At 42.5% G+C, this 13,395-nt stretch overlaps 1 protein-coding gene across 2 annotated transcripts in view; it reads left to right on the top strand.

Moving 5' to 3' along the window:
• The window catches only part of AVL9 (AVL9 cell migration associated), a 51,668-nt gene that overhangs the window by 10,097 nt on the left and 28,176 nt on the right, over positions 1-13,395 (top strand). Inside the window, exons 3-4 of one of the 2 annotated variants that reach the window (XM_039336824.1) lie at positions 1,173-1,258; positions 4,947-5,018. In XM_039336824.1, coding sequence (XP_039192758.1) covers positions 1,173-1,258; positions 4,947-5,018 — 158 coding nt within the window. The remainder of the gene's footprint in view (positions 1-1,172; positions 1,259-4,946; positions 5,019-13,395) is intronic. The other variant, XM_039336825.1, reaches the window with a different exon arrangement.

The raw sequence follows: 13,395 nt of genomic DNA, 5'->3' as shown, positions 1-13,395 counted from the left end.
TCTTAAAATTCTGTATCTTTCTGTGCATTCTTTCAAATTTTGCACAGTAATTATGCAGATTCAGCAAAATATGCATTTCCCTGGCTATTGTGAAACAGCCTGATTCCTTTAAGAAACTGCTGACAGGGTCAGAGAAGGTATGTCATTGGATTTGAAGCACTTTTGCCCACTTTGTATCAAATAGCATATACCTCTCTAACTGTCTTGAAAGGCTGTGTAAAGCAGATGAACCAGGAGTGTTGCAATTTGCAGAAAGAAAGAAAGCAACTTAGACATTTGGATGTATATGGAAATAGCTGGAAAAGCTTTTTATGCAGGACCACAAGCCTTGAGAAATACCTAGATACTTTAATGTTTCATGTATTATATATACCTTAAGATTATTTTGTCTCAAATTTGGAATTAGAATCTTGAAAGCAAGTTTTAAAATGTCAGATTTGATAGTATATGTTTAACATATACTATGGTCAAATACTTTGTTATTGGTTATCTAAATTGATACCATAGCTAACCCTACCCTAATTCAATATTGATTGGGTTCGTACATTACTCTAAACAATTAATTGTGGTTTACAAATCACAATAGCTGGATTCACAAATCATGCTAAATGAAAATCTACAGACCATATTAATGCCTTTGTAATATGTGAAGTTAATGCATAATTATAATTTAGATAGCAACCTATTGGAAAAAAAGTAGAAACTTTCTACTCTTTTCAGTAGGATCATGAATGAGTAGCCTTAAGGGAATCTGAGTGTCAAAAACATTGGAGATGCTGAACTTTTGTATATTGATTCAACCTAACCAGACAATTCTTTAGAAGCAGCTCACCTGAATGAATAATGCTGCAGATATAGAAACTCTTAACAGGATGAATCCTCTTTCCTGGAATGCTCTTTACCACCATCAAAAAACTCCAAACAAACAAACTATTTCAGTATGATTCAAATCACAACTTTTTTAGAATAGCAAAACTGCTTGGGCTGTTCAGAATAGTTATATGCACATTTCTATTATCAAACCAAAACGTTGCATTTTTCCCTGATTATGTTATATTAATTTGAAATTTGGTCCTTAGGATTATTTGGAAAATTATAGTACTGAAGAAACTTAACATCTCAATGTGATGCTTATAAGAGATAGCAAAACAATCTCTTCTTTTCCTTTTTAGACACAGTGTTTTTCCATTTGCCACCAAGAAGTGGTGATCGAAGCACAATATATGGGGTCTCTTGTTATAGGCAAATTGAAGCTAAGGTAATTATTCTGAAGTTAGGGGAACATTTGTAGTGAAACTTACAACCACAGTGGAGCCTGGAATTTTAGTCATAAGTCCCTATTGAAGTGCTATATAGCAGGGCTTTTCAACCAGTGGTACGGGTACTACCTGTGGTACATTGGCACCTGGCAGGTGGTACGCAACCATCCTAGAAAAGTGGTAGTGGGAGAGGGGAATGAGCTGAACCGGTGGCAGCACCACACAAGCCTGAGTGAGAGATGGCTGGAGTTGCAGGTCTGTCAGGGCTCAGCGGAAGCACCAGGATCAGTGCTGCTTTCCAGCTGATCAGCGCTTCGGGGCTGTCAAGGCTCAGTGGAAGTACCAGGATCAGCACCAGGCTCCAGCTGGAGCTCAGCATTGATCCTGGTGCTTCTGCTGAGCCCAGAAGAAGATCAGCTGGAATGTTGCATCATCTCCAGGGTCTTGTGATTTACATTCAAATGCTTGGCAACTGATTCATATTTATGACGGTCACAGTGTCCCAGGGTCATGTGAAGTGACCAAAACCTGCTGCAACCACCCAGCAGACGGGGGGAATAAAAACCAAACACCCACCCCACCCCATCCCTGCTACCAATCCTCAACAGAAATGCTCACAACAGTGAAAACCTCGGACAGGAAGAAGAGCACCGCCGGGCGGGCGGGCAGGTGTCTTGCTCGGCTGTGGCTTGGGGGCACTTTTTTCAGTGCTATTGTATCTTCGAACAGTCACTAAGTGAACTGTTGTAAATCGAGGACTACCTGTACTTTATCACTTTTTTTGGTTATCAAGTTTTTGACACCTTGCTAGGCAACTAGTGGTACTCAGATGTTGCCATATCCTAAAAGAGGTACAATGGGTGAAAAGTTGAAAAGCCCTGCTATATAGTATGTAACCAGACTCAATTTTATAAGTTTTTACAATTGTTGTAAAGTGAGTCACTATGGTGTTAAACAAATCATGAGGCTATTAAGCAAATCCTAGGATTTTCCAATCATTTGCCCAAAAATGGTAAAAAGTCATAAATTGTAGTCACCTGACTGTTGAATATTACAATTGGCCATAAATGCAAGCTAGTTGCTATTTAACTGAGATAGGATCATGTAACTGGGGAGGGAGTAGTCATAATTTCAACAATGAGTCATAAGTAGCTTTTTAAAATCTGCTGTAAATTCAACTGGTTGTTAAAAGACCAGTTTTAAGATGAGGACTGTAATACTATATACTTGTTTTTACATGTTCAGTTGATATTGAACATCTGCATGGTTGTTTAAATGCTAAACCAGTATTTTTCAGAATTCAGATTTATCAGCAGTATCTGATCATTTGGGGCTTCCTGCAAACATGTACAAGTAACTAAAAGATTGGCTTGCATTAAGACATTTAATTTGTCTTTTTCTAACAAGGAAGAAATTGAACTTAGCTTAAAAATCTCATTAAAGATTTATAAATGCATAATGTGTGACTTATTATTTATTGTAGCATTAGATGTCCAGCGTCACATAATCACAAAAATGCTGAGATTAGCCTATGTGGGATAAAAGCCAATAACTTTTATCCATAGGTTATAAGAAGTTTGAATAATGATTACACGCTTTTAGAAATACTTTAGAAAGTGCTGGAAGTATTTTTTTTCTGCTATCTTATCTTCAAAATCATCAGATTTAGGAACCTGCAAATATATTCCTACTTTGATGTAATTTTTTTAAGAACTGTGATGATAGTAATAAATATTAATACAAACCAAACTTTAACAAAAAAAATAGGATAGCGTGAAATAGTACATAGTGCAAGGAAAAAAGAAAAAAAATGAATATCATAAAGAAAGAGTAAAGTGAATTGCAATCTACATTTATTTATTTATTTGTAAAATTTATTGGCCGCCCATCTTACCACAAGTTAATTCATCACATGTGTAAACACATTTAGTAACTATTCATCTTCTCTAAAGTTATAAATATTTATCTCCTCATCCCATATCCTAATTCTTATTAATAAATAAACCTATAAAACATCATCTTTTCAGTCCTGATATCAGCAGAAAGTCCATAAAAGTAACAACATATCTTGTTTTAAACTTGATTAAATAAACTGACTCTATATTCCTTCCTTTTATTTCTCACTGTCTTAATTTTTAGTTCATTGAAATATTTTCTTGAGATTTATTTTCTTCTTTGTCCCATATCACAAAGTTCTTCAAGACTTTTAACAGGCCTCTTTTGTAAATAAAATAGGAAACAAATTATCCAGATCACTCTCTTGATTTGTCATTTGTAGTTCTCTTTTAAATTTTAAATTTTCACTCAGTTTCATTTACAGATCCAATGAAACATACTTTTATAAATCTATCTCTTGATCTGGCAGTTGTAAATCCACTTTTGAAGTCACCTCTATCTTGTCAAATAAAATTTGTTCTACATCTGAGTTTTCTTCAGTAACATCTTTTGGACATAGTCTGTCTATAGAAGCAGCCATTATTATTGACATTGTGGATATTGTGGCTACTATTTTCTGATTCCATTCTTCAGAAATCTCCTTCATATTTTTATTGTCATAATGCTTTGCATCATCTTACAGTTATATATATCTTTACCTAAAATATTTAGTCCCCTCTGGGGTCCAATTTTTCAAAGTACAACATTGCTTATCTATGTTATATCTCATAAAACCAAACCAGGATCTTATTTCCCATGAGAAACTGTTTGTATTTTATAATTAATTCCAAAGTCTTATTGTAAAAGTTTCAGCATTTCAATTTTATCTGGACCTTTATCCATTGATAGCTTCTAAGATCAATTTTTTATTTAGCTTTTCACTGTTTATTTCAGATTCTTTAAATTATTAAATTTATAATTAAATTTTTCTTTATTGAGGATTCACCCAGATTCATAGCAGGATTTTTAAACTTGTCATTCCAAAGGTCACTAATAGCTTAGAAGTAGTTACTGAGCAATTTCCACAAGTGATTAGAAAGTTCGGTTTGCAAATTTAGTATTCTTTAAAAGTCTCCATTGCTATTTTGAGCCATATGACATACCCGGTTTTTGGCTCTGCTTTCATATAGCCATCTTAAGTTCACCTTGTTTTCCCTGGAAATCACCCAAATATATTCCTAATTTCTGAAAATTTCAACTTCATTTATTATGTAAGCTATTTGATATCCTTGTCATATTAGAAATAAATACAATTAGTAATGTATAAAATCATTTTAGTTTTCAACTGTAGTTGCATTTGTCATTTATATTCAAAGTATGGACATGATAATTTGAATAGTTTTAATTTAGGAACAGAATTCTATAGACTATATAGGAAGTGGTTAAGTATTTTAATTGTTCCAAATTAATAATACCTTCTCAAATAGATTTATTTTATAGAAAATAAAATGAACAAAGAAATGACAAACACAAGACACCAGTGGGTTTGCATAACATTAACGCCAAACAAGTCACATGGTGGTTTCCTGAGATGTGACTTTTTCTAATTTATGCTTTAATGTTTCTCTATTATAGTCTTTGTTTTTCAGTAAAATGGATCTTTCTTTCAGTCAAATTGCTAGTCTATTGAACTAATTTTTTTCTAAATCATTAAAGTTAGTAAATAAATGTCATATTTTGGTGGAACATTGTTTGCTTTTAAATGTAAATAAATAAAGAAAAGATTTTAATTTTAGTTTTTCTTCCTTTAAGGCATTGAAAGTACGACAAGCAGACATTACTCGAGAAACAGTACAGAAAAGTGTATGTGTTCTAAGTCAGCTGGTAAGAGATAAGATAACATATAACACTTCATGTTAGATGTTTATATTAGATATGAATAGTTGCATATCTGAATTTGAAATCTGAATCAAAGCTATTCTTTCCAGAGGATTTGTTTGATAGAGAAAAATACTCTATAAAAACAATTAAATAAGGACAATACAACTGAATACGCCCATACTACTATACTTTTCAACATTAGCATATTGTGATGTAGGGCAGTGCTTTTCAACCCATGATATGCATACCACTGGTGGTACTTCAGCACCTGGCAGATGATACACGTACAATGGGTTGAAAAGCACTATAAAAAAAGTAAAAGTGTAGCGGGGGGATGAACTAAAGTGGTGGCAGTGCCGCACAGGCCTGTGGGAGAGTCAACGGGAGCTGCAGTGTTGCCAGGACTCTGCTGAGTGCCCAAGATCAGCATGGGGCTCCAGCTGAATGGGCACAACTCCAGCTGATTGGCCTTTCTGGGAGCAGAGTGTAGCCTTGAGGAGAGGAGTCAGTTGGAGTTGCACCGAAAAGAAAAGGAGGTGGGGGGAGAGAGGAGAGGATATAAAAGGAAGAGGTTTTGGTGAAAGAGGGAGATAAAAAAAGACAGGGAACAGAGAAGGGAACAGAGAAAGAGAGATGGAGCAGCGTGCAGCCTTGGGGAGGAGGAGTCAGTTGGAACTGCACTGAAGAGAAGGGAAATAGGAGAGGATATAAAAGGAAGTTTTGGCGGGAAAGAGGAAAAAAAGACAGGGAAAGAAGATGGAGCAGCGCACAGCCTTGGGGAAAGGAATCAGCTGGAGCTGCAACAAAGAGAAAAGAAAGAGGAGGGGGAGAGAGGAGAGGATATAAAAAGAGGAGGTTTTGGTGGAAAAGGGAGAGAAAAAAAGTCAACAGGAAAAGAAGGGGACAGAGAAAGAGAGATGGAAAGAGGAGAAGCTTCTTTGAGACAAGCAGAGGGAGAGAAGGGGATAGAAAAGTGCAAAAATTGATGTCAGAGAAATAGGCACAAGTTTTCCATTAAAAGTGTGATAAGTGGGGGTACAGATAGTTCTCAAACTACGATAACAATTGAATCCAAAATTTATGTTGCTAAGTGAGAAATTTGTTAATTGAGTTGTCCCATTTAATGACTTTTCTTGCCACATTTGTTAAGTGAATCACTGCAGTTGTTAAATTAATAACAAGATTATTAAATGTATCTGATTTCTCCATTGACTTTGCTTGTCAGAAGGTTGCAAAAGGGGATCATATGACCCTGAAACATTATGACCATCATAAATAAGGATCAGTTGCCAAGCATCCAAATGTAAATCATGTGAACCTGGGGATGCTGCAATCGTCATAAATGTGAAAAATGGTCATAAGTCACTTTTTTCAGTGCTGTTGCAACTTCAAACAGTCACTAAGCAAACTGTTGTAAGTTGAGGACTACCTGTACTTTATCACTTTTTCCCTTTTTTTGGTCATCAAGTTTTTGACACTTTGCTAGGCGACTGGTGGTACTCGAATATTACCATATCTTAAAAGTGGTACAATCTGTGAAAAAGTTGAAAAGCACTGATATAGGGTACAAAAAATTATTGAAACTTACTATGTTTCCCCGAAAATAAGACCTACCCCAAAAATAAGATCTACCCTGATTTTGGAGGGCCGGACTAATATAAGCCCTATCCCCAAAATAAACCCTAGTTAGGACCCTGCCCACTCAGTCTCACCTCGCTGCCACAATGGGGCAGGAGAGTGCATGTCGCATTGACACCACCACAAGGCAAGGCAGGCGGAAGAGTGGTGGAGCTGCCCCATATACCCCACACCCACTTGGTTCAGTGCCCCCCCCCCCAGGCAGTTTCTTGCCTGGCAACCTTTCCTTCACTCCCTTCCCAAGCTGGACTGCTGTTCTGTCCCAACCTACATGAGTCCTTATTGTATTCACAAGGAGAAACCCCTGTTCCAAGAAACAGGCAGGAACCACAAGAAAAAAACAATCCCTTTTATTTTCACAGACCTGAGTCAATGTCCAAGGCAAACAAACACAATCCACAGAAACTTGATCCTTAGCACACCTTCCCCTTTTATAATTCAGCCAAGGCGTGGCTTTCTAATGCCTTCTCCTTTGCCTTTGGAGCCGCCCCATTGCATTCCTCTGTCCCACTCTCTTCTCCTGTCTATGCATTCATCCATCTGGGATTTGCCCCAGCTGTTCCTCATCACTGTCCAACTCAGGCTCCCACCACAGCTGTGTCTCAGCCCAAGAGTGATTAAAGGGGCCAGGCTCTTTGTTTGACCGTAAATCTTGGAGCTCCTCAGAGCCTTCCTCTGACCCTAATGTCATTCCAGGTCCCTCCTCCTCATCTGGGTCCTCAGACTCAGCTGCCAGATCCACTGGCTAGCGAGGAATCACAACACTATGCCGCACCGCAGGATCCTTCCCCTGGGTCTGATGAGCTGGATGCTGTCGTGAAGGGAACTATTGTGGAACACCGTCAATAAGGCAGGAGCATGCATGGTGGTCGCATCCTCCCAGATGAACTCCTCCAGTCTATAGCCCTTCCACTCAATCAAATACTGAAATCGGCCTTTCAGTCAATGGGAGTCTCGAATACTGGCAACCTCATATTTGGGATTGCTGTCTCCGTCATGTTGTTCTAGTGGGGGATGTTCTGATCGGCGGGGTGGACATGCCAGTTATTCTGGGACCAAGAGAGACTGGTAAAAGACCAGATGTACTTGTAACAACCATGGCAAGGTTAACCGATAAGCGACCGGGTTAATGATGGCTTCAATAGGGAACGGTCCTTGGTACCAGTGGTCTAGTTTCTTGGCAGATCAACTTGACAGCAGGTTCCTGGTTGACAGCCACACCTGATCTCCCACCATTAATCTAGGCATTATCTCGCCTCGACCGATCAGCGACATTCTTGTAATCTGCCTTGGCCTTATCTAATTGTCATCACACCAATTGATGGATAGCCTGTAACTTGGTCAGATATTCGTTAGCTGCGGGAACTGGCGAGTCGAGCTGCGAGAAGGAAAAAAGCTGGGGATAATACCCTACATTGGCCAGGAATGATGTCATATGCATGGAGGTGTGCTGTGAGTTGTTAAACACGAACTTGGCTACCACAAGATAGTCCACCCAATTATCCTGTTGCTGATTCACGAAACAGCGCAGGTGTTGTTCTAGAATTCCAATTACTTTCTTGGTCCTGACATCTGTTTGTGGATGATGCGCCAACAATAGGCAGATTTTTACATCTAGGGCCTTCAACCCCTTCCAGAAACGGGCCGTAAATTGAGCCCCTCCATCTGACATGATCCTATCAGGGAGGCCATGCAGCCGGAAAACCTGCAGGATGAACATGCGAATGGCGGTGTGGGCTGACGGCAAGCCATGGCAAGGAATGAAATGCACCATCTTGGTCAGCATGTCCACCACCACAAACACTGTTGTGAAGCCAGAAGACGGGGACAAGTTCATCAAGAAGTCCATGGACACTGCTCCCCAGGGTCTCTCGGGCATCGGCAAGGGCTGAAGTAGACCTGGTGGGGCCCCCGTCGCTGACTTGGTCTGCCTACATGTATACAAGATGTGACATAGGGCTGGACGTTGTGTCATACGTTGGGCCACCAGAATGTATGGGAGACCAGGTTCAGTGTCTTGAACATACCAAAATGCCCCTCTGCAGGATTATCATGACATTGGGTGAGAATGAGCCCTCTGAGCGGCCCTCCTGGAACATAGAACCGATCACAATATTTTAGGAGTCCATACATGATGGTCCATGGGGAGTCTGGCCCCAACTCCTGCCTTCATTAAGCCACCCATGCATCATGCTGTTGTGCCTCCCAAATTCGAGCCCGTATATCTATTGGCTCCCAAACTGTAGAGAAAGACTCTACGGGGAGAACTATCCTGGGCAGAAGCTTATCTTCCATAAGGGAATATTCTGGTTTCCTTGACAGAGCATCCGCTCTTTGGTTGTGACCACTTGGTATATAGATAACACAGAAATTGAACCTAGCAAAGAAGAGAGACCACTGAATCTATTGTTGGTTCTATTTCCGGGCGGTCTATAAACTTTCCAGATTCTTGTGGTCTGTCCATACTTCAATTTGATGCCAAGCCCCTTCCAAATGATGCCTCCACTTTGATGGCCAGTAGCTCCTTCTCCAGATGATATAGTTGCGCTTGGCCAGATTAAGTTCCCGCGCAAGGGAAAAGGGCACCGCCAGGCACATTAGCCTGGAGTAACACAGCTCCAATGGAAATATTGGACCCATCCACTTCCATGACAAACAGTTGTTGCGGGTCAGGGTGTGTCAAGATGGGTTCCTTCATAAAGGCTTCCATTAAGGCCTGGAAAGCTTGTTGCTCCAAGGTACCCCAATGAAACTGGGTCTTTTTCTGCAGGAGCCGAGTAAGGGATACAGTCATGGAAGCAAAACTGGGGATGAAAGTTCTGTAGTAGTTGGCGAACCCAAAGAGTCACTGGACATCTTCAATGCAACTTGGGGATGGTCAACTTCACAGAGACTCGACTTTGCTCGGCTCCCTGGGGATGCCCTCAGGAGAAATGCGATGACCCAGAAAGTCAATGGTCATTTGGTAGAATTGACATTTCTCCAGTTTGGCGTACAAACGATGATCTCGGAGCTGTTGCAGAACTTGACGGAGATGCTGATGATGCGTCTCCCGTGAAGGGGAGTAGATCAGAATGTCATCCAAATAGATCAAAACAAACTGATCTAACAGATCCCGGAATATGTCGTTCATGAAGTGTTAAAAAACTGCAAGGGCGCTGGTCAGCCCAAACGGCATCACTGTATACTTGAAGTATCCGTACCGGGTGCCAAAATGCTGACTTCTGCTCATCACCCGACCGAATCCTAGCAAGATTGTAGGCTCCTCTCAAGTCCAATTTCATGAAGATTTTTGCCTCCTGGAGCTGTTCCAGAAGTTCGGGGATGAGGGGCAGCAGGTATTGATTACGTACCATAATGGTGTTTTATTTTTGATAGTCACAGCAAAGCCTCAATTCTCTGGACTTCTTTTTTACAAAGAGCACTGGTGCAGACACTGGCGAAGACGAGGGCCAAATAAAACCCTGAACCAAATTTTTGTCCAGGAAGTCCCGCAATGGGACCAACTCGGGGTCCGACATGGAATACAAACGCCCCACTGGGAGAGGCGTGTCAGGAACTAAGTTGATGGGGCAGTCATATAGCTTGTGTGGGGGCAATTGATCTGCCTCAGTCTCACTGAACATATCAGCGTAAGTCACCAGTTCGGAGGGCAGGGAGACCCCTGGGGGACTCACCATCTGGCCGGCACAGACTTGATGAGTGTGATCCACACACTGTAAACTTGGAAAGATGACCAAGTTCTGGGACCAATAAATCTGCAGATCATGCGTCTGGAGCCACGCCAATCCCAAGACCATGGGGAAATGCAGGTCAAAGGTCATGTAAAACTGAATAGCCTTCTCATGCAAGCTGATGGTCATACCCAACGGTTGCGTGGCAGCCGTAATTGGCCCAGACAGGAGCACTCAGCCATCAATAGTCTCTATTAACAGAGGCATGGGGAACAGCCCATTTGGCCACAAATGCTGCATCCATAATGTTTGTGGTGGCCCCAGAATCTACCAAAGCATATACCGGAATCCCCTGTGGCTTCCCGGGGAGGATCAAGCATGCCGCCAGTATCACGTGCCGTGGGGGTCCAGTGCAGCATCCGAAGGATGTTGCTCGTTGTTGGGGGAAGCCCGATCCAAAATACCTTGTAGGTCGGGCTCGGGTCATGTCCCGACAGATGAGGCTGCTTTCGTGGGGCAGGCTCAGTAGCTGATGCCCCTTGTCGCTTCTTGAGGCAGAAGGCAGCCAAATGCCCAGGGTCCCCACAGTAGAAACACAAAGCCCCCCAAACATTGTCTATTCATTTCTGCCACTGATAGTCAAGGTCTGGCAGTACCTAACTTCCTAGGCTACTGCTGCAGAACCGGAGTCTCACACACAACCGGAGCCACCCAGTTCTCTGGGGTGGCATGACAACTCCTACGCTACAGCAGCTGAGTGTTGATCCGCAAACAGACATGGATCAACCCATTGAAGTCCGGGAGAATATTGATTCAGGCCAGCTCGCCAACAGCTCCTCCGATAAGCCATCCTGGAAAGCATCTAAGAGTGCAGCTTCGTTCCAGGCTGAATCTTGGCTAAGAAGCCAAAACTCACTGATCTATCCCTGTAAAGGGCATCGGCCCTGCCTCAGAGCTTTCAAGAGTCGAGTAGCAGTCTTAAGATGCACGTAGTCACACAACCCCCAAAAAATATCCAACAAAGGAGTAGGCTGGGCTAGCGGGTGTGGCCCAACGAGCTGCAACACCAGAGGGAAGGCTGATCATAAACCCTACTTTATCATGGTCAGTGGGGAAGTCAGCCGCTCTCTGGCTGATAAAGTGCTGGGATTGGCCTCCCAAGCTGGAAACATCTCCAGAGTGCCATCGAATTTGTCAGGCACTGCGACTGGACACTTCCGTCGGGGTTGTGGAGCAGCAGGAGCAGAGGCTTGAAGCTGAGCAACTTGAGCTGCTAGCAAAGCCAGCTGCTGGGAGAGCTGGGCATTCTCCGCACGTAACTGTTCCATGGTAGTAGGGGATAGGAGGCCGAAGGCAAACCCAGCCTATGTGAGTCCCTGTTGTATTCACAAGGAGAAACCCCTCTTCCAAGAAACAGGCAGGAACCGCAAGAAAAAAAACAATTCCTTTTATTCTTACAGACCTGAGTCCAAGGCAAACAAACACAGTCCAGAGAAACTTGATCCTCAGCATGAACGGTTGCCTTTGGCAACCAGCACCTCCCACACCTTCCCCTTTTATAATTCAGCCAAAGCATGGCTTCCTAATGCCTTCTCCTTTGCCTTTGGAGCCACCCCATTGCATTCCTCTGTCTCTTCTCCTGTCTGTGTATTCATGCATCTGGGATTTGTCCCAGTTGTTCCTCATCATTGTCCAACTCAGGCTCCTAGCACAGCTGTGACTCAGCCCAAGTGCGATTAGAGGGGCCAGGCTCCTCGTCCGACTCTAATGTCACTCTAGGCCCCCCTCCTCATCTGAGTCCTCAGACTCAGCTGCCGGATCCACTGGCTGGTGAAGAATCACAACAACTGTCAGGCTAATCCGCCAAAAAAAAAAAAAAATGATCTTGCGAAGTTGGAAGGTCTCAGTGAACTTTTTTTAGTCCCACAAACTTTGTTTCCCTGTAGCAGGAGAGAAATGCAATAGAGCTGGAAAGCAGGTTAGTGAAGAAATGCTTTCAGGAAGAGAGAGGAGCTAGGCAGTGGTGCACCAAACTCTATAGCAGCGCCAGGAGGAAAAGCGGCAGAAAATGCCATTTCTAGAACAGAGAAGGGAGATGCAGGATAATGTAGGGCAGCAAGCAAGAGCTCTGCTCTGCATCGCAGTGCGGAGCCACTCCCCTCCCCATTCTCTATTCTCTAGAGTGGCAGCGACAGAGGGCTGGTGGAGGGAAGGGGCAGGGGAAGCTTGCGCCGCCCAGTCATGGCGCAAGCCATGGGACAATTGGCAGAGGAGAAGGAGGAGGCAGCTGCTGCCAGGCAGATTATCTATGGAGCGAAGCATGAAGAAAGCCCCTCCAGCAGCGCACAGCCTTTCGCCATCACTCCCCCCGGCTCTGAAATGGCAGAGGGGGATTGGGCCTACCCCGCCCATCCTCTGTAGCAAGGCAGTTTGGCTTGGGAAGGGAGTGAAAGAGAAGGTCACCGAGCAAGGAATGGCCTGGCTGGGAGGGGGCTGAAGTAAGCAGGTTCGTGGAGCAGATCTACCCCCACCCCCACTTGCCTCGCCTCATGGTGGCAGCAACATGATGTGCCATGCGGCCTCCTGCCATGAGCAGCTGCAGAAGAAATGGGCTGGCAGCCATGTGGGCTCCTGCTGAATGGGGCTGTTGGTGCTGCCTCCACAAGGCAAGGCATGTATCACAAAATATATAAGACATCCCCCGAAAATAAGACCTAATGCCTCTTTTGGAAGCAAAAATAATATAAGACCAGGTCTTATTTTTGGGGAAACACAGTATACTGCTTTAAAGTCTTTTTCCAATTTTAAATTCCACTCATGATACAAATGTGAAACTAAGTTAGAAAATGACATTCAGTTCCTGGCCCTCGTTTTAATTCCTGGCCTTTCTTAGCAACTCTGCTCAAAAGATAATGAATAATGGTTGGGTATGAAATTATTTATGTAATATATTTATATAATATATATTTTATACATATAAAATATATTTTACATTTATGTGTCTGTATGTGTGTGCATATATGAAGGAATTGTTTATGAAAAGGTTAATCTAAAACAGAGTTTGGAAT

Source organism: Crotalus tigris, unplaced genomic scaffold, assembly GCF_016545835.1.
Source record: "Crotalus tigris isolate CLP2741 ecotype Arizona unplaced genomic scaffold, ASM1654583v1 scf7180000017666.379230911805:20528666, whole genome shotgun sequence".
Taxonomy (NCBI): Eukaryota; Metazoa; Chordata; class Lepidosauria; order Squamata; family Viperidae; genus Crotalus; species Crotalus tigris.
This window is presented reverse-complemented; position numbering and strand designations above follow the sequence as displayed.